Genomic DNA, 21,915 nt, shown 5'->3' with positions numbered 1-21,915 from the left:
CTATTACATTTCTAGTTATGTTAATGAAGCCGAATTTCAAAAATTCTTCTAAATATTTATGTTTTGTTTCAAATTACTAAGGTTTAGTATACCAGTTGGCGACCCCCCCAGAAAGACCTTCGCGACCCCCCTGGCCAGGTTGGGAACCCGTGCTTTAAAGCTTACCACATATACTAGACAGTGCCCCGCGAGTTCAAAGTGAACGTAAAAATCAATATTTAAACATCTATCGATCTCTGATCAAACCTTAATTAATTTGCTTAAGTTTTGAAAATAACTCTTTACTTCCTAAATACTTTGTGTATTTTATTTTAAATTTTCATACATGTATTTAATCTATTAGTGAAATTAATTTAAATATAAAGTAAAAAATCTTTTCTATTTGTTTAAAATAGATTCAGCTTTACATTATAAAAAATTCATTACCCTAATTAATTAACCCTTAATTAACCTGCTTTCCTTTAATAGCCAATATTACTCCTATTTTCACCTATTTTCGTGTAAGGAGGGGTTACCAAGGGCGATTGTAAACAAATTTTGTTCACCTGTGCTGGGTAACAAAGACAAGAAAAGAAAATAATCATCACAAAATGAGGACACTGCTAATTAACTAAAACTAAAACGATCCCAAACCCCTCCCTATCATGTAGGTTGTTTTAAAAAGTTAAGTTCATGTGCACTAGGATTACAGGTCTACAGGAGTTACCTTTACAATCCCCCCTCTTTACTTATTAATGGTCATGGCTGATTACACTCTTGTTATACAGAATTAGAAATATCACATTAATTGCTTGACACCATACTGTTCCGTACGTCAATCCCGGTTTTAAAATGCACTTTGCCATTTTTAGCGTGCTTCCCCAACAATTCACCAACATAACAACGATAAATAATTAGATGGAATAATTTTTAGAATAATTTGTTTAATTAAAAAAGCATGCTATCATATACGATGGTACGCAAAAAAATAATTATCTATTTTGAGGCTACTAAAGCATAAAATAATATCACAATTTATATATAAAAAAAACTACAACTTTGCTGATCAAAATGTTGTGCATATTTCTGAAATGTAGGCCTATACTAAATATCTAATTATCACTACAAATATGAATTATAATTTCATACTAGGAATTGACCATGCTATTTGATTTGAAAAAAAAAATCTTTTAATTTAAGCTTAAACTGCAAATATTTATATACTAGATGATTTCGCCCGACGTGAACCAAATACAACGGTGGCAAAATATTATTGGAATTATATCAATTATCTGGAAAGTTATAAAACAGCAAATTTGTTTAGAGGCTGTGTCATCACTTCCACAACGTTCGTTTAAAATTGTGTTTAGTTTTAATTTTTTCGTTTCACAAGCTGTAGGTGAACGTTACATAAACTAAAATGGTGGATTCCAAAGCACTTGATTTAATTAAAAACAAATATACATACGTGTGTAACAGTAAAAATTTTAATTAAAACATTCCATAGAAACTGAGCGTAAAAGTCATACTAACATATTATACTTTATTTCAATGGGTTTTGAAAGTAATATCAACAAAGCTAGTAGTGTAACAGTATCTATCTATCTTCTTCTATATATATAATTCTCTTCTGGGAGACGCTAGAAAACAAGCTGTAAACGCGCTCCCTACCACCCCCACCCCTACATGGTCTGGTGAGCTGTGGTTCACTCTAAATTCTAAATGTTTATAAACAGAGCCGGGTTTAGGGACGACTATTAGGGGCAGATAATTTAGTTTGAAACGATTTTAAACGTGTGGGGGGGGGGGGGGGGTAACTAAGTGGAGTTTACTTTAACGGGGTGGGGGGGGGGGGGGGGGGGTTATCGTCCTTAACGAGCTACTTATAGTGTTTTTTCAGTGGCAGCGTTGGTAGTGTCGAATTCACAAATTATGAATTACTGAAAAGTAGAAAAAACAACAACTAAGTAGCGGCTTATGATATGCCGCGGGTCGGCTCGTGAAATTTGTTTCTATTTTTACCTCAGCACAGAGACTGATAGATCGAACAGTGAAACTTTTCTAGGAATACACATGTGTGTTTTAGAGGAATCATTCAATCTATTCTATATTTTTGTAAGAAAATAAGTTTTAATACCAAAGCAAAATTATTTTTTTTTGTTAAAAAGTTACATTTTAAAAATGATATAAAATAACAGAATTACAAGCAATTAAAAATTACAATATGCTGTTCAAAATATTTACAACTTTGTATTAAAATAATTGTAACCCCCCTCTCTTTATTGATAAAAAAAATAATGAGTCAGATTGTAAAGGATGGAAACATTAAAATTCTATATGCAGACAATAAATATTTTAAAAATTAAATTGCTGTATTTCGCAGGAGAGGAGTATTTTGAAATTTAGTATACATAATTTAGAAAAAAAAGGAAAATTAAAAACAAATTCCAGATAGGTTCGGATATGTTTCATACGCTTGCTACTTAAATGACCCAATGGGAATCTAGCTTTTAAATTACACATATAGCTGTACTTTATAATCGTGGTTATGTTTTATTTTATGGTGTAGGGTAGTTGTTTTCATTTTATATTGTATAGGGATAAAACTGTACAAATTCAGTCAAGCGAAGCGGCCTGTATGGAGCGTGATGCCTCAGGCTTTTGAGTATTGTGGGGCGCCGTACCCTGCTTGCCCGTATTGTGGGGCGCCGTACCCTGCTTGACCTGGCTGTGGGGCGCCGTACCCTGCTTGACCTGACTGTGGGGCGCCATACGCTGGTAACATGTACGTGGGGTTGACGCCGGACTGTGAACTTTGTTGGGTAACTTGAGTGACAGAAATTCCGTGAAAGTCAGGTTGCATTGTCACGTAGGGAATCGAATGGTCCTGAAAAAATGTATGTTATTATTTAATAAAACAAATATTAAAAATCTTTCTAACAAGCTTTTAAATGCACAGAAAATAAGAAAATAAAACTGATTGCTTTCTTTCATAAACGCTTCAGGCGCTGAAATATGTGAACGATTTCTCGGGAGATAACAGTTAACACATGATACTTAATAGTGTTGGGGGGGGGGGGGAATTCTTCCAACACTAGTTGGGGGGGGGCGGGAATCCCTTCCAACACTAGCATTAAAACAAAGAGGGATAGGTAACCAATGTTGATTGGTGGAAAAAGTTTTTGCTAATGTAAATATTTAGGCTGATATCTGCAAAACCAATGTTTTAGAATACACTATCAAAATATGAGAATTTCCGTAACAATACCCAAGGTGGAGGACATGAAAACTAGGTCGTGTAAGTGTTACTGGGGAAGGGGGGAGAGGGAAGTTGAACTTTCGTGACCAACTGCTGCATTAAGGAGGGGGGGGGGAATGTAATAATGAGTTCCCTTGTCTGTCATAACACAGCCTGTATTTATCTCCCTGTTGACGTGGTTGAATAGGATTATACAAATACCAGCATGTCAAGACCTTCTACGTTGCACAATTATTACGACACAGGACCCAATACACACCACCAGAATATTCCAAACATTGTATTTTTATAACTGTCTACGCTTCAACGACGCCTGAACGATGTGGCCTTTTATGAAGAACACGTAGCATAAGTAATGTGACACATTGAACTAAGTCTGTGTTCGTCTATAGCTCCAGCTCAAAACATGGGTTATATCCCTTTTGTTGATTACAGTTTTTAAGTCTCGGTTCAAGGCCTTTGCAATACGAGCTTTGAATAACAATTCAGCTTTAACAAAGGATTGTTGTTGTTTTGATAAGGGGAACGGTAAAGGGTATGTGTTGCTATGTGTATCAGCACAAGAGGTATAACACGACTTATCTGTGTAGTACAGGTATACCATAGCTTACCTTGGTAGTACAGGTATACCATAGCTTACCTTGGTAGTACAGGTATACCATAGCTTACCTTGGTAGTACATGTATACCATAGCTTACCTTGGTAGTACAGGTATACCATAGCTTACCTTGGTAGTACAGGTATACCATAGCTTACCTTAGTAGAACAGGTATACCATAGCTTACCTTGATAGTACAGGTATACCATAGCTTACATTGGTAGTACAGGTATACCATAGCTTACCTTGGTAGTACAGGTATACCATAGCTTACCTTGGTAGTACAGGTATACCATAGCTTACCTTGGTAGTACAGGTATACCATAGCTTACCTTGGTAGTACAGGTATACCATAGCTTACCTTGGTAGTACAGGTATACCATAGCTTACATTGGTAGTACAGGTATACCATAGCTTACATTGGCAGTACAGGTATACCATAGCTTACCTTGGTAGTACAGGTATCACATAGCTTACCTTGTTAGTACAGGTATACCATAGCTTACCTTGGTAGTACAGGTATACCATAGCTTACATTGGTAGTACAGGTATACCATAGCTTACATTGGTAGTACAGGTATACCATAGCTTACCTTGGTAGTACAGGTATACCATAGCTTACCTTAGTAGAACACGTATACCATAGCTTACCTTGGTAGTACAGGTATACCATAGCTTACCATGGTAGTAAAGGTATAATATAGCTTACCTTGGTAGTACATGTATACCATAGCTTCCCTTAGTAGTACAGGTATACCATAGCTTACCTTGGTAGAACAGGTATACCATAGCTTACCTTAGTAGAACAGGTATACCATAGCTTACCTTAGTAGAACAGGTATACCATAGCTTACCTTAGTAGAACAGGTATACCATAGCTTACCTTAGTAGAACAGGTATACCATAGCTTACCTTGGTAGTACAGGTATACCATAGCTTACCTTAGTAGAACAGGTATACCATAGCTTACATTGATAGTACAGGTATACCATAGCTTACCTTGATAGTACAGGTATACCATAGCTTACATTGGTAGTACAGGTATACCATAGCTTACCTTGGTAGTACAGGTATACCATAGCTTACCTTGGTAGTACAGGTATACCATAGCTTACATTGGTAGTACAGGTATACCATAGCTTACATTGGCAGTACAGGTATACCATAGCTTACCTTGGTAGTACAGGTATCACATAGCTTACATTGGTAGTACAGGTATACCATAGCTTACATTTGTAGTACAGGTATACCATAGCTTACCTTAGTAGAACAGGTATACCATAGCTTACATTGGTAGTACAGGTATACCATAGCTTACCTTGGTAGTACAGGTATACCATAGCTTACCTTGGTAGTACAGGTATACCATAGCTTACATTGGTAGTACAGGTATACCATAGCTTACCTTGGCAGTACAGGTATACCATAGCTTACCTTGGTAGTACAGGTATCACATAGCTTACCTTGTTAGTACAGGTATACCATAGCTTACTTTGGTAGTACAGGTATACCATAGCTTACATTGGTAGTACAGGTATACCATAGCTTACCTTAGTAGAACAGGTATACCATAGCTTACCTTGGTAGTACAGGTATACCATAGCTTACCTTAGTAGAACAGGTATACCATAGCTTACATTGGTAGTACAGGTATACCATAGCTTACCTTGGTAGTACAGGTATATCATAGCTTACCTTAGTAGAACAGGTATACCATAGCTTACCTTGGTAGTACAGGTATACCATAGCTTACCTTAGTAGAACAGGTATACCATAGCTTACCTTAGTAGAACAGGTATACCATAGCTTACCTTGGTAGTACAGGTATACCATAGCTTACCTTAGTAGAACAGGTATACCATAGCTTACCTTAGTAGAACAGGTATACCATAGCTTACCTTGGTAGTACAGGTATACCATAGCTTACCTTAGTAGAACAGGTATACCATAGCTTACATTGATAGTACAGGTATACCATAGCTTACCTTGATAGTACAGGTATACCATAGCTTACATTGGTAGTACAGGTATACCATAGCTTACCTTGGTAGTACAGGTATACCATAGCTTACCTTGGTAGTACAGGTATACCATAGCTTACATTGGTAGTACAGGTATACCATAGCTTACATTGGCAGTACAGGTATACCATAGCTTACCTTGGTAGTACAGGTATCACATAGCTTACATTGGTAGTACAGGTATACCATAGCTTACATTGGTAGTACAGGTATACCATAGCTTACCTTAGTAGAACAGGTATACCATAGCTTACATTGGTAGTACAGGTATACCATAGCTTACCTTGGTAGTACAGGTATACCATAGCTTACCTTGGTAGTACAGGTATACCATAGCTTACATTGGTAGTACAGGTATACCATAGCTTACCTTGGCAGTACAGGTATACCATAGCTTACCTTGGTAGTACAGGTATCACATAGCTTACCTTGTTAGTACAGGTATACCATAGCTTACTTTGGTAGTACAGGTATACCATAGCTTACATTGGTAGTACAGGTATACCATAGCTTACCTTAGTAGAACAGGTATACCATAGCTTACCTTGGTAGTACAGGTATACCATAGCTTACCTTAGTAGAACAGGTATACCATAGCTTACATTGGTAGTACAGGTATACCATAGCTTACCTTGGTAGTACAGGTATATCATAGCTTACCTTAGTAGAACAGGTATACCATAGCTTACCTTGGTAGTACAGGTATACCATAGCTTACCTTAGTAGAACAGGTATACCATAGCTTACCTTAGTAGAACAGGTATACCATAGCTTACCTTGGTAGTACAGGTATACCATAGCTTACCTTAGTAGAACAGGTATACCATAGCTTACCTTAGTAGAACAGGTATACCATAGCTTACCTTGGTAGTACAGGTATACCATAGCTTACCTTAGTAGAACAGGTATACCATAGCTTACATTGGTAGTACAGGTATACCATAGCTTACCTTGGTAGTACAGGTATACCATAGCTTACCTTAGTAGAACAGGTATACCATAGCTTACCTTAGTAGAACAGGTATACCATAGCTTACCTTGGTAGTACAGGTATACCATAGCTTACCTTAGTAGAACAGGTATACCATAGCTTACCTTAGTAGAACAGGTATACCATAGCTTACCTTGATAGTACAGGTATACCATAGCTTACCTTGGTAGTACAGGTATACCATAGCTTACCTTAGTAGAACAGGTATACCATAGCTTACATTAGAATTCAGTGGGTATAACAAACCCTAGCACAACAGCTATAACATACCCTTTCACAATAGTTATAACATACCCTTTCACAATAGTTTTAACATACCCTAGCACAGCAGGTGTAGTAACAGCACAAGACGAACTCAGCGAATAAAACAATCCAGGTAACGATGTTCATGACGAACATCGCGATGTAGATTCTGGAAAATTGCTCGAAATACTCGCAGGGTTTATGAATGGTGATAATAGTTTCGCCTTCATCACTGAAAACACAACACATTAAAACATCAGCTATAACAGCAATAGCAGCTATAACAGCAATAACAGCAATAACTGCAATAACAACAATAACAACAATACCACGGAGCAGGATAAAAGGAAACAATGCATGGATTACATTTGATGTAAGGCGTCGAGGTGTAAAATACAATGGCACCCACCTGCAGACGCACTTGTCCTCACTAGTTTGGCATTTGGTATGGAAAAGTTGTACGACTGTATTAACGCCTTGAATTCCAACGCCAAGGACTATAATAATAATAGCCATGGTAATGATCGCCAGGATGCCGAAAACCAATGCTGTCACATACTGAAATATATATATATATATATATATATATATATATATATATATATATATATATATATATATATATATAGTGTGTGTGTATGTGTGTGTATATGTACATTTTGTGTCCTACAACAATAATTTACACAAAAAACTCACCATACATTTGTTCTGGACAAAAGCGGCGATACAGCCAAGAATCCCAGGGACTATGAACTGTAAACAAAGTTCAAATCTCAGTCAAGGTCACAACACACTATTATATCAGATGAATGCTACCCTCAACTGCTTTCTTAATGTGTTATTTTATTAATCCTAATCATCAAACACAGGTAACAGGTAGGAAATGACTTACCACAAAGCCAAAAATCCAAAATGGGAAGAGTGTAACGTATTTATAGGCATCCCAATCGCGTGAATTACTGACTTCAACAAGAGAGCTATCGTAAGGAAAAGCCAAAAGGACAGCAAAAATTATCCCTGAAAAACAAACGACAAAAACTACAATTTTCCAAAGATTTTGTTAGCTTTAAGTTAGTTGTGAGAGTATTATTTGAAATGTAACGTAAAACAAGTTATTAAAAAAAGTCTAGTGACAATTTTAGCGCAATTTCCTTATGTTAACTAAAAATAGCTCTGTCGTAGCGTAAATCAAGAGCAGGGTTAGTAAAACCATTGGTTAGTTATTAAAACGTTTTTTATTAATTTTTTTTTCAGTATTTTACATGTTTTATTTACAATAGAGTAACATGACTAAAAATCAATTGCGCGCCTAGCTACCGATCGTGATGTCGCAGCCATTGAACGTGATGGCGCAGCTATTGAACGTGATGACGCGTGTGGTGTGGTTGCATAAAATGCCTACTAATTCGGTCCAAATTTTAATTAATTCAAAAAAATTTTTGTGACCAAACGAAAGGATATTTTTGAAAACTTTCTACGGCAATATTGTTCTAAATTATGGCAGGAATCGATTGGTACATGTTTCAAGTCGCTAAGTGGTCTGGTTGCCGAGATATGGGCCAAAAACTGCATTTTTTCGAGGTTTTTTGGCTTTTCTGGGAAATCCATGAAAGAAACCCGGAATTTTTATGGCCTATGTTCATCCTCGTAACTTGCTTAACATAATTGTTTTTGTAACTAGTCATCGATATTGCTTCGTTGAGGAGGAGATACGACTTAAAGCTGCGGACACACATCCATACATTCATCCATCCATCCATCCATCCATCCAGAAATGACGGGTTAATAAACGCAATTCTCCAGAATGGAAATTGCGCTAAAAAAAAACAGTGCATAATAGTGCGCAATATTATTAGTACTTTAAAAATTTACATTAGTTTTTTGAGAAATCGGAAGTAGCGTAAATTACTACTTCCGGTCAACGGAAATTACTCAAAATTTAACAGAAGGTAGTGAATTAGATCTTTTACTTACATGTTAAATTTCATTTATCTATCTGAAATAGTACTCAAGTTATAGGCTTTTGAAAAATTCAAAGTAGGAAAAGTACCACTTCCGGTTATCGGAAATCGCTCAAAAGTTGATACGGATCTACGATTTTGATTAAATACTTATATATGAAATTTCATCAACCTAGCTGTAACGGTACTCAAGTTATCGTGTTTACACACGGACACACACACACACACACACACACACACACACACACACACACACACACACACACAGACAGACACACAGACATACGGACAAGATTGCAAAATTATGTTTTTCCGTATCAGTGAGGTGTAAAACGTCGAGATTTGTAAAAATCTCTATTTTTTTTTTGCACGATTACAAGACTTTCTCTATACTTTGTATATACGAGAAAGTAAAAATGTATCAATCAAAATTACATGCTCTTAGATTCACTTTCTATTAGCACGAAGCTCCTTCTTATTCCTTTATGTCGGTGCTTTATGAGTTAAGTTTTTCTAAACCATCTGAGTACAAACAACGTCAGTAATCTACACGAAACAAACTTTTTTTCACACATATTTTCTATAAAATCAGCATAAAATGTCGAGTAGAGAAAAACTTTCAACTTGCCCTTATCTCACAAATTTAATCGCTTAATAATAATCATTAAAAAAGTTTTAAAAAACCCACGTTTTCTGATTGAACTAAAAAGTAGAAAATAAATACTATACATCACAATAATGCAAGCGATCACTCTACTATAAGCGATGAAAAACGTGGGGCGCCGAAGTAAAAGTTATATTACTATTGATTAGATAATACTATTGACTTTTATTAGGGAGCTTGTAGAGAGTCAACAGTATTAGAAACTGTAAGAAAATCACGGCGCCCCACGTTTTTGATAGCTTATAGTAGAGTGATCGCTTGCATTATTGTGATGTATAGTATTTATTTTCTACTTTTTAGTTCAATCAGAAAACGTGGGTTTTTAAAAACTTTTTTAATGATTATTATTTTCTACTTTTTAGTGTTTGTCTGTTTGTTTGCATGTAAATCTTGCTATCGATTTTATCTTTTCACTTTTTTTTTGGGTAAACGAAGACAACTCGTAAAAAGACAACTCGTAAAAAGACAACTCGTAAAAAACACGTTGTGTGAATACGTTACTGACTAGAACACATAGATTTGAACCCGTGTCAAGTGGGTTAGCAATCGTGTGCCCAACCACTCGACCATATCGTCTCCCCGATACTGGCCACCAGTTGTTACGTTATGGTTGTTTGTACACAAACACAGCGTGACAACTACTCAGTAAGCAAAAAGAGGGGGAGTGCCGAACCTTGTTTTCATCAAATTACAGTTACTGGGTAATGTCCCTTTTCCCCCACGTTTTTTGGTACAATTATATAGCGGTCTAAAATGATCAATAAAATGTTTCCATGGATTAATTTAGTAATAAAAACAATAGAATATTCAATTGTCATCCAAAACAAAGCTTCCCTGAAAATTTCAGCGCGCTAGCTAACTGGGAAGTGCCAGAAATTTCGATCGCAAGATTGGATTGGAAAGACAAACACACAGAGAAAGCAAGTTAAAGAAAACGTGGGAAAAATATCCAACTACTTTTAAACATTATGACGATATAAAAGTCGTCAGTAATGACTTCACTTTAAAGCTTTAAAACAGTGGTTCCCAACCTTTTTCGAGTGGCGACCCCCTTTTATAAAAAGTAAGTGACCCGCGACCCCCATGGAATTAAAAAGCCGAAATTAGTATGGAAATTAATAACCACTAAAATAAGATTTTCTAGTAGATATTCAATATGAACTACTCTTGATAACTGTTTTAATAGCATGAGTAAAATTGCATACTATTCACTAAACCTTCGTGGTTAACTTTTTAATTAATTTTTTTTTGTTAACGCCAACCTATGTCATTATAATTATCTTAATTTTGTTTTTAATCGAAGAATAGTGTTGAAAATATATTCTCGAAAAGTCAATCAATTTTACGTTTGGGTATGAATGGTGAATACTACACCAAAATTGTGTCTGCAGTTTTTCATCTTACTCGGAATCATTCTGCAAATCAAAGAATTCATCTTGTAATTCATCGGGAATGCTGACAACATCAAGGGAAGAAGACAATGGGTAATGCGTAAATGCAGATTCTACTTTTTTTCAGCTCAGAGAAATGGCGATGCAGTTCGTTTTCAAGAGATTCAAGATGCCCAGAAATCGCTTCTTTCAAAATTTTAATTATCTCACAATCAGATTCATCTACCACACCGCAGAGTTTCTCAAATTTACAATATTTCCAAGATTTGTTTTCTTTACCGATTTTGCAGTTTTGATAAAAATGCCCCGAGATTATTATGGAAAGTTATAATATTCGTTCATTTTCCTTGAAGCTTCAGGTTAAGCTTATCTTGATGTTCGAACACATCTGCTAGGTATGATACTCTCTCAACCACTCTATGTCGTTTTAAGTATACCAAAAAGTCTTGTTTCCTTTGAACTTCCAAGAACAATTTGATTTCAGATTTCAATTCAAAAACACAATTAACAACATTTCGTTTGACAGCCAGCGTACTGTAGTGTAGAAGAGCAGAACCTCGTGATCTATATTAATGTTTTTGCTCAGTTCTTTGAAGGCTCCAGATTTTATATAATTTACGACTTATACTAGCAATGGACTCTTGATGTCGATTGGTTAGGGCATTGGTTAGGGAGCTAAATCTTTTCTGTTTTCTGAAAGCCCGATTTTGAGCTAAAGATAGATGGCGCGCCATCCGTACAAACCCCCAGAGCCGTTCTAACCCATTTTAATCATCCAGTTTCAAAAAAGGTATTTATTTTCTCCATGCTATCTTCACAAAAGAGCAACTCTTCTTTGCTATCATCCGCATGAATATAGACACAGACTAGCAACTGCAAACACGAACTCCCGTCTGTTGATTTATCAACTTGAAAACAATGGTGAAAGCTTAATTTAATTTCAATAAAAATGTGTTATTTAACATTTACGTACATGCAGCGTTTTATGAGATTTTCTCCTATTGTTTTTTTTTGCTTGGCATTTTCTATCGCGACTTCATTTGATGCTTGCACTAATCCTGGTGAAAACTTCCTGCTCGATCAAGTCTCTGACGTTTGCAACAAGCTTCTTACCGTCGAAAGAACTCCATATATTTTTTGGTGTGTTCCGAATGACTCGTCTCAAATGACGTTTTAGTTTTGAAGATTTCATAGGTTTTTGACAGAGAACAACTTTGTACAGTGCGCTTTGTTCCTTTTCTATTACATTTTTAGTTATGTTAATGAAGCCGAATTTCAAAAATTCTTCTAAATATTTATGTTTTGTTTCAAATTACTAAGGTTTAGTATACCAGTTGGCGACCCCCCCAGAAAGACCTTCGCGACCCCCCTGGGGGTCGCGACCCCCAGGTTGGGAACCCGTGGTTTAAAAAATAAAATAACGTCTTTCCTTGACCTCATATGAGATGGGTTGCATCCATTCAGTGGCGTCGCTAGGTAGGGTGTCACCCGGTGCGGCACCTCATTGTGTCACCCCACCAACAAACACCCAAGGAAAAAAAGTATAGGACACACACGCACACACACACATATAGGCCTATAAATAATTGTAATTAGTGTCACCCCCCCCCAATATTTGCCAAATGGCGTGAAGTTTTGCACTCATTATTTTAATCCAACTATAATTTAAGCGGAAAAAAAACGTTTTCATAGCACATTATTTTATGTGGAATCACATACTTTTTAACTCTAATTAATCATTCATTGAGCTGGCATAAAGCATGTTTCTTCTATATATTTTGCAATGTTTTGTCTTGGTGTCACCCCCCCCCCCCCATACACCGTCCGCACCCCGCCTCGCGACGCCTCTGCATCCATTGACTACATAAAACTACTTCGATTTTTTGACCACACATAATTATTTACAGCCGCTGACATAAAAGTGCTCAATGCCACTAAGCTGATATGAAACGACTTACCCCCAACAATAACAAATCCGGACAAACAGCCCAGAGAGACAGCCCTGTTTTTAATCATTCTCACAGCCAACTTGAAGTCTTCTCAAGTTCAATCAATATCTGAACAAACACAAAAAAAAGTTTATTTGAAGAATTAGAGCTTAAATATCTTGTACAATTCACACAAGTATAAACAAAAGCATATTACTGCTTGTGAAAATACATATAAAAAGATACCCAAAACTGAATCTTACTTTGATACAAATCTGAAGTCCTCTTGTGAACAATCCTCCTCCAGGCGACTTGGTGTGTATGCGGATGTAACCAGAGCTACCGAACATTCAGCAATAACAACTTGACACGCAGCTAGAGTTGTCTAACCTTATGCATACTTCTCGCCAAGTGGTTCCCAACCTGGGCTTGATCCAACCCCAGGGGTTCGGTGAGTCAGTTTCGGGGTTCGGCGAAGGTCAAGACATACACCAGTCAGTGGCGGAACTAGAAAAAAGGGGCCACCCCGCAAAATTTTTTTTAGGCCCCCCCCCCTCCATATAAATATATAGGCCTATATATGTATATATGTATATATGTATATATATATATATATATATATATATATATATATATATGTATATATATATATATATATGTATATATATATATATATATATATATATATATATATATATATATATATATATATATATATATATATATATATATATATATATATATATATATATATATATATATATATATATATATATATATATATATATATATATATATATATATATATATATATATATATATACTCAAACACAACATACGAACATACAATTCGTGTTATGAGAAATACGTAGTTTTTTATTTTTATTTTATTAAAACAAATTACAACATCATGTCATGAGTGTAAGTGCATTAGTCTGTTTTGTGAAAATCCGTTTTATATTATCTCTGCCGTACGACATTAAACCTCATGTCGGTCAAAAGAATATAAAACATGAAAGCTTTCTGTAAATAATGGTGTCTCGTGTCATGTTTATTTTTATGTTTTTTTTTTGTATTTATTTTATTAATTTTAAATACATTTTCTTTTTATACAGTGTCATTCTTTAGTAAGTAATTTATAAACAAATAATAATAAAGAGAAGTAATTGCTTTTTAATTTGTTTAGTACAAATCTATTAAAAAGAGGGTATGAGCATCACTATTTGACTATTTACAAAAGGGAAATAAGTCATGGAAGTGGTTTGAACGTTTGCTTATCTTTGATAAGTTTCATTGTAGTAGAAAGTGGACTCGGCTTTCACAGTGGTTAAAAACGAAGGAAAAATGAGCGTGGGGTGGTGTCTATAGAATAAAGATAATCCAACCGCAGCTACGGTAATCTTTTTTACAAAACAAACATTAGGTAAAAAAGGCAAGAACATTTTTTTTAACTATAACAATTTTTTTATGGTCTGCCGTGGGCCCCTAAATGGCGTGATCCCACCCGCATTGCGGGGTCTGGCGGCACTGTAGTTCCGCCCATGACACCAGTCTCCCGATCTGATATTTTCAGTGTGGGCGATACAACTATTAATTAAGAAGGGTTCGGTGAATGCGCATATATAACTGGTGTGGTTCGATACCCCCAAGAAAGTTAAGAACCGCTGCTTTAGAGTGTAGATCTCTGCTGGTTTTGATTCATGGAAAATGAGTCAAGCTTGAGAATACGTTCTTGTTTCAGTTTTGTAGTCTAGTTAAAGCAAGCAAGTTTCTTCAGGTATAGAGTTGAGAGCAGTGTCGAGATCAGTGAACAGGTTTAGAGACCTTACTGTAAGGAATATTTGGCATAGGATAATGTGATCTAATCTAGACACATCTTAATTACTAGGATAATCTGATCTAATCTAGACACATCTCAATTACTAGGATAATCTGATATAATCTAATCTAGACACATCTTAATTACTAGGATAATCTGATCTAATCTAGAAACATCTTAATTGGTTTAATTATAGTGTTGTTGTGTTTCGACATATAAAATTATTGCATTGAAAGTTACAATTCTAGAACCATTAACAAAAAACGACTTGTATCTATCTTCTATTTTACTAGATAATCGACCCACTGATGAAGAAATACAACGGGCACATCGCTGGTAGTGTCCCCCCCCCTCTAAAGTGAAACCAAAACCAAAATCCCAAACTTAAACTCAACCTAAACCTAAAGGCCAGTTTAAACGAAAACAGCTGACAATTAACAGGAAGCGGACATTTAAAAGGAGACCTCCCCCCCCCAGCCCACACCTCCCACACCTCCCCCCAGCCCACACCTCCCCCCAGCCCACACCTCCCACCAGTCCACACCTCCCACCAGTCCACACCTCCCACCAGCACACACCTCCCACCAGCCCACACCTCCCACCAGTCCACACCTCCCACCAGCCCACACCTCCCACCAGCCCACACCTCCCACCAGCCCACACCTCCCACCAGCCCACACCTCCCCCCAGCCCACACCTCCCACCAGTCCACACCTCCCCCAGCCCACACCTCCCTCCCACCAGCCCACACCTCCCACCAGTCCACACCTCCCCCAGCCCACACCTCCCACCAGCCCACACCTCCCCCCAGCCCACACCTCCCACCAGCCCACACCTCCCACAAGCCCACACCTCCCACACCTCCCACCAGCCCACACCTCCCCCCAAGCCCACACCTCCCACCAGCCCACACCTCCCCCCAGCCCACACCTCCCACCAGTCCACATCTCCCACCAGTCCACACCTCCCACCAGCACATACCTCCCACCAGCCCACACCTCCCACCAGTCCACACCTCCCCCAGCCCACACCTCCCTCCCACCAGCCCACACCTCCCACCAGTCCACACCTCCCCCAGCCCACACCTCCCACCAGCCCACACCTCCCACCAGCCCACACCTCCCCCCAGCCCACACCTCCCCCCAGCCCACACCTCCCACAAGCCCACACCTCCCACACCTCCCACCAGCCCACACCTCCCACCAGCCCACACCTCCCACCAGCCCACACCTCCCACCAGCCCACACCTCCCACCAGCCCACACCTCCCACCAGCCCACACCTCCCACACCACCCCCCAGCCCACACCTCCCACAAGCCCACACCTTCCACACCTCCCACCAGCCCACACCTCCCCCCAGCCCACACCTCCCACAAGCCCACACCTCCCACACTTCCCACCAGTCCACACCTCCCACCAGCCCACACCTCCCACCAGCCCACACCTCCTACCAGCCCACACCTCCCACCAGCCCACACCTCCCACACCTCCCCCCAGCCCACACCTCCCACAAGCCCACACCTCCCACACCTCCCCCCAGCCCACACCTCCCACACCTCCCACCAGCCCAGACCTCCCACCAGCCCACACCTCCCACACCTCCCCCAGCCCACACCTCCCACCAGCCCACACCTCCCACCAGCCCACACCTACCACCAGCCCACACCTCCCACACCTCCCCCCAGCCCACACCTCCCACCAACCCACACCTCCCACACCTCCCACCAACCGACACCTCCCACCAGCCCACACCTCCCACCAGCCCACACCTCCCACCAGCCCACACCTCCCACCAGCCCACACCTCCCACCAGCCCACACCTCCCACCAGCCCACACCTCCCACCAACCCACACCTCCCACCAGTCCACACCCCCCTCCCACCAGTCCACACCTCCCTCCCACCAGTCCACACCTCCCACCAGCCCACACCTCCCTCCCACCAGCCCACACCTCCCTCCCACCAGCCCACACCTCCCACCAGTCCACACCCCCTCCCACCACTCCACACCCCCCTCCCACCAGTCCACACCTCCCACCATCCCACACCTCCCTCCCACCAGCCCACACCTCCCTCCCACCAGCCCACACCTCCCTCCCACCAGCCCACACCTCCCTCCCACCAGCCCACACCTCCCTCCCACCAGCCCACACATCCCTCTCACCAGCCCACACCTCCCTCCCACCAGCCCACACATCCCTCCCACCAGCCCACACCTCCCTCCCACCAGCCCACACATCCCTCCCACCAGCCCACACCTCCCTCCCACCAGTCCACACCTCCCTCCCACCAGCCCACACCTCCCTCCCACCAGCCCACACCTCCCTCCCACCAGCCCACACCTCCCACCAGTTCACACCTCCCTCCCACCAGTCCACACCTCCCACCAGCACACACCTCCCTCCCACCAGCCCACACCTCCCTCCCACCAGCCCACACCTCCCACCAGTTCACACCTCCCACCAGCACACACCTCCCTCCCACCAGCCCACACCTCCCTCCCACCAGCCCACACCTCCCACCAGTTCACACCTCCCACCAGCACACACCTCCCTCCCACCAGCCCACACCTCCCACCAGTTCACACCTCCCACCAGCACACACCTCCCACCAGCACACACCTCCCTCCCACCAGCACACACCTCCCACCAGTCCACACCTCCCACCAGCACACACCTCCCTCCCACCAGCCCACACCTCCCTCCCACCAGCCCACACATCCCTCTCACCAGCCCACACCTCCCTCCCACCAGCCCACACATCCCTCCCACCAGCCCACACCTCCCTCCCACCAGCCCACACATCCCTCCCACCAGCCCACACCTCCCTCCCACCAGTCCACACCTCCCTCCCACCAGCCCACACCTCCCTCCCACCAGCCCACACCTCCCTCCCACCAGCCCACACCTCCCACCAGTTCACACCTCCCTCCCACCAGTCCACACCTCCCACCAGCACACACCTCCCTCCCACCAGCCCACACCTCCCTCCCACCAGCCCACACCTCCCACCAGTTCACACCTCCCACCAGCACACACCTCCCTCCCACCAGCCCACACCTCCCTCCCACCAGCCCACACCTCCCACCAGTTCACACCTCCCACCAGCACACACCTCCCTCCCACCAGCCCACACCTCCCACCAGTTCACACCTCCCACCAGCACACACCTCCCACCAGCACACACCTCCCTCCCACCAGCACACACCTCCCACCAGTCCACACCTCCCACCAGCACACACCTCCCTCCCACCAGCCCACACCTCCCTCCCACCAGTCCACACCTCCCACCAGTTCACACCTCCCTCCCACCAGTTCACACCTCCCTACCACCAGCCCACACCTCCCTCCCACCAGCCCACACCTCCCACCAGTTTACACCTCCCTCCCACCAGTCCACACCTCCCACCAGCCCACACCTCCCTCCCACCAGCCCACACCTCCCTCCCACCAGCACACACCTCCCACCAGTCCACACCTCCCACCAGTCCACACCTCCCTCCCACCAATCCACACCTCCCTCCCACCAGCCCACACCTCCCACCAGTTCACACCTCCCTCCCACCAGTCCACATCTCCCTCCCACCAGCCCACACCTCCCACCAACCCTCTGGTGTCTGTTCACACCTTTTCTGACACTGTTTGTGTCACTAGTGTTGATCTTGAGGATACAGTGTGATGTATCCCTCTGTGCTGAATTTTCAAAACGTTAATGCTACAATAAAATGTTGGAATTTATACCATTAATTAAATTTTCTAGAATGCTTGATCTTGTTTTACAATTTGACATGCATAAAATACGCTTGACTTTGATAAAGATTGTTCCAAAATTTAACAAATCTAAGTCTATCTATCTGCAAATGTTCATAAATCCATCGGGACTTACAAGTTTCAGTAAAAATGACACAGAATAAGTAAAAAAATACTTGGAATCAGTTCATGTAGAATTTCATTTATTAATTAACATGCTATTATATGCACTAGAAAGAAAAAACAAAAACAAAGCTTCTGTTTTAAAAGTACGAAAAAATAACGTGATGTATTGTGGTGTAGCGATATGTAATGCAAAGTTCTGAAATGTATATTATCTATTTATATTAAGTCTCTAATTATAAATAAAAATGTGCAAGATACCTGCTGGGTATTGACCACTTTATGTTTTTTTTATAAAAAGATTTGCTTTTATTTATGTAAAACTGCAAATTTAACATTTTAATAAACTAGCTTTTTTTGACCGTTGATGAAAAATTCAACGGGTGCTGTTAATGTTTCGTTCATTTCTTTCACACAACCGATAAAAGAGAATCATGACAAATAATTAACGTAGGCATTTTATAATATAGAAAAAAAGTTGTTTGTACAGTTATAACATTCTGAAGTTATTTGAGTGTTATTTGTCATGATCAACTAACGTGAGTTTATATTTACATTTTTCGTTCAGCAGAGTTAAGGGAACATTTATATGATTTAAGTAGCGGCCTTCAAATCAATTGATTATTAAAATCAATAGGGTCTACAATAAATCTTGTTGGTGTAACTCTTCAAAACTTATATTGATTTCATTCCTTCGAAACATAGCGTCAAAGGTTATCGTGACATTGAATATATCTTATTGCTGTTCATTTTTAAAGTAATATCTTCAAAGCAGGAAGTAATAATAGCTATGTTATTAAATGCGTTTGTTATAAAAGTAACAAATTAACAAGTATTGTTAAGCGACGTGTGACGTGTGGCTTCATCAGAGTTAAAACTTAAGGTGGCATATGTGTCCGTCTGTTTGATCAAATGTGGACCCCATAAACTTGTAGAATATACATAGGGTTGACGTTGGACCGATGCAGACATTTCATCAGATCGCAGACTCGCGTAAGGAAGCGACTGCTCCTGAAAAACAAATACAATGTGATGTTATTATAACTGTTTGTATGTCTGTTTACGGATGCATGGCTATGAAAAAATAATTTAAAAATTACCATGCAACATAAACCTGAACCTAAACCTCAGCATAAACATAAACCTCAGCATAAACCTACACTCGAACATAAACTTAAACCTCAATGCTGCGGTTATCTCCCTAACATACTGTAAGAGAAGAGTCTCACGTATCAAATAGTGGCAAGTCAATGGAGGTGACTTGAACGAATCGATTATAGCAAACATTTGTAAAGCTTATAGGTGCAAATAGCCCAGTTTGTCTAATTTGTCAGCAAAACAAAGCATCTGACACGTTTGAAAGCCAACTTTACAGTTTGCTGTGTGTATTGAGAATGTGTGCATTGAGAATGTGTGTATTGAGAATGTGTGCCTTGAGAATGTGTGCCTTGAGAATGTGTGCCTTGAGAATGTGTGCCTTGAGAATGCGTGCCTTGAGAATGCGTGCCTTGAGAATGCGTGCCTTGAGAATGCGTGCCTTGAGAATGTGTGCATTGAGAATGTGTGCCTTGAGAATGTGTGCCTTGAGAATGTGTGCATTGAGAATGTGTGCATTGAGAATGTGTGCCTTGAGAATGTGTGCCTTGAGAATGTGTGCCTTGAGAATGTGTGCCTTGAGAATGTGTGCCTTGAGAATGTGTGCTTTGAGAATGTGTGCCTTGAGAATGCGTGCCTTGAGAATGTGTGCATTGAGAATGCTTGCATTGAGAATGTGTGCATTGAGAAGGCAGAGATGTTTTACAGCCAAAGTTTACGTGTAAAAATAGTTTAGCATAATTGTTGAGCATATCTATTGAACAAGGGGTCATCCATAAATGTCGCCACGCTTTTTTTTGACGATTTTTTACACCCCCCCTCCCCTCCGTCACACGTCGTCACAGAAAGCCAAAACCCCCTAAAATGACGTCACACATCAACCTACAACCCCCCCCCCCCTCAAAATTGCAGTTAAATTTCTCTTAAAATAGAGTATTTTAATCAATTCCTATTACAACTTATTAAAACAGTTTTCTAAAACGCGAAATAACGTCAAAAATTCGTTTTCTAAAATTGCTTTTTTAAAATGCAAAAGTGTGACGTCGCACCATCTGAACCCCTCCCTCCTCTCATCACACACCGTCAAAAAATTATGGACCCCCCTCCCCCCTCTACGAGTGTGACGTCATTTATGGACCACCCACAAATGTCTTGGAATACAGTGTAAAATGAAGGGGATGTTAGTCATGATTATAGTGGTAGGAGAAATACGTGCTGACATTTAACATAGGTCACATTTGCGTTATTGGTGAGACGGGGGGGGGGGGGGGGGCTTCTGTGACAAAATGTGTTATAATGAAGAGGGCAGTTTAAAATGTAACGAAGAATTCTTTTTTCTTTCTCGTTTAGTTGCCTGAATTCAAATGCCAACCCTGCAACTAAATAGACAAACCAATTTTCTTTAAGGGTACACGTATATTACGACACAGCGCCCAAAAGCCCAGCAGAGCATTCAAAACAATTGTATTTTTATATCTGGTGACTACGCCTGAATAAGGCAGTCTTTTATAAAGCTCGTCATTGAGACGACAGTAGTATAGTAGGTCCCCTTTGGGTATCATTGAGGTGGAGGTGGTGGAGGTGGTGGAGGTGGTGGAGGTGGAGGTGGGACAACTGTTGCATATTGAGGTGGAGGTGGAGTGGACAACTGTTGCATTTTTTGACCGTTATTGATTGATTTTTGCCCATCTGTTGCATATTTTGACCGTTATTGATTTATTTTCGACCACCTGTTGATTTTTCTTCCTGTTTTTTGCCCACCTGTTGATTATTTTTAACCCGTTGTTGATTGTTCATTAACCAACTGTTGATTGTTTTGATTAGTAGGGTATTGTATTGATCGGTATGTTGACCACTTGACCAACTGACCACGTGTTGGTCAGAGGTGGAGGTGGAGGTGGATTCCCCTATTGATTTGTTTGTATTGAGGGTTAGGGTACCTAGTAGTTGACCAATTGACCAGTTCTTTTATTAACGGTTAAAATAAAGTTATACATTTGTTTACCAGTTGACCAACTGACCAGTTGTTGACCAGTTGACCAATTGACCAATTGTCCACTTGTTGACCAGTTATTGGTTGTTTTTATTGACCTGG

The 21,915-nt window shown here is 40.6% G+C and overlaps 1 protein-coding gene across 1 annotated transcript; it reads right to left on the bottom strand.

Moving 5' to 3' along the window:
- Positions 1–1,836: 1,836 nt before the first annotated feature.
- Positions 1,837–13,408, bottom strand: LOC131952688 (uncharacterized). The gene is made up of 7 exons (XM_059315461.1): positions 13,299–13,408; positions 13,066–13,164; positions 7,984–8,108; positions 7,788–7,844; positions 7,501–7,649; positions 7,167–7,323; positions 1,837–2,866 (listed from the first exon to the last, which is right to left on the bottom strand). The coding sequence occupies exons 2-7, from the start codon at positions 13,121–13,123 to the stop codon at positions 2,633–2,635; spliced, it is 780 nt and encodes a 259-aa protein (XP_059171444.1). The 5' UTR covers positions 13,124–13,164; positions 13,299–13,408; the 3' UTR covers positions 1,837–2,632.
- Between the last annotated feature and the right edge of the window lie 8,507 nt (positions 13,409–21,915).

Source organism: Physella acuta, unplaced genomic scaffold, assembly GCF_028476545.2.
Source record: "Physella acuta isolate Inbredline_101_S28 unplaced genomic scaffold, ASM2847654v3 ptg000889l, whole genome shotgun sequence".
NCBI lineage: Eukaryota > Metazoa > Mollusca > Gastropoda > Physidae > Physella > Physella acuta.
This window is presented reverse-complemented; position numbering and strand designations above follow the sequence as displayed.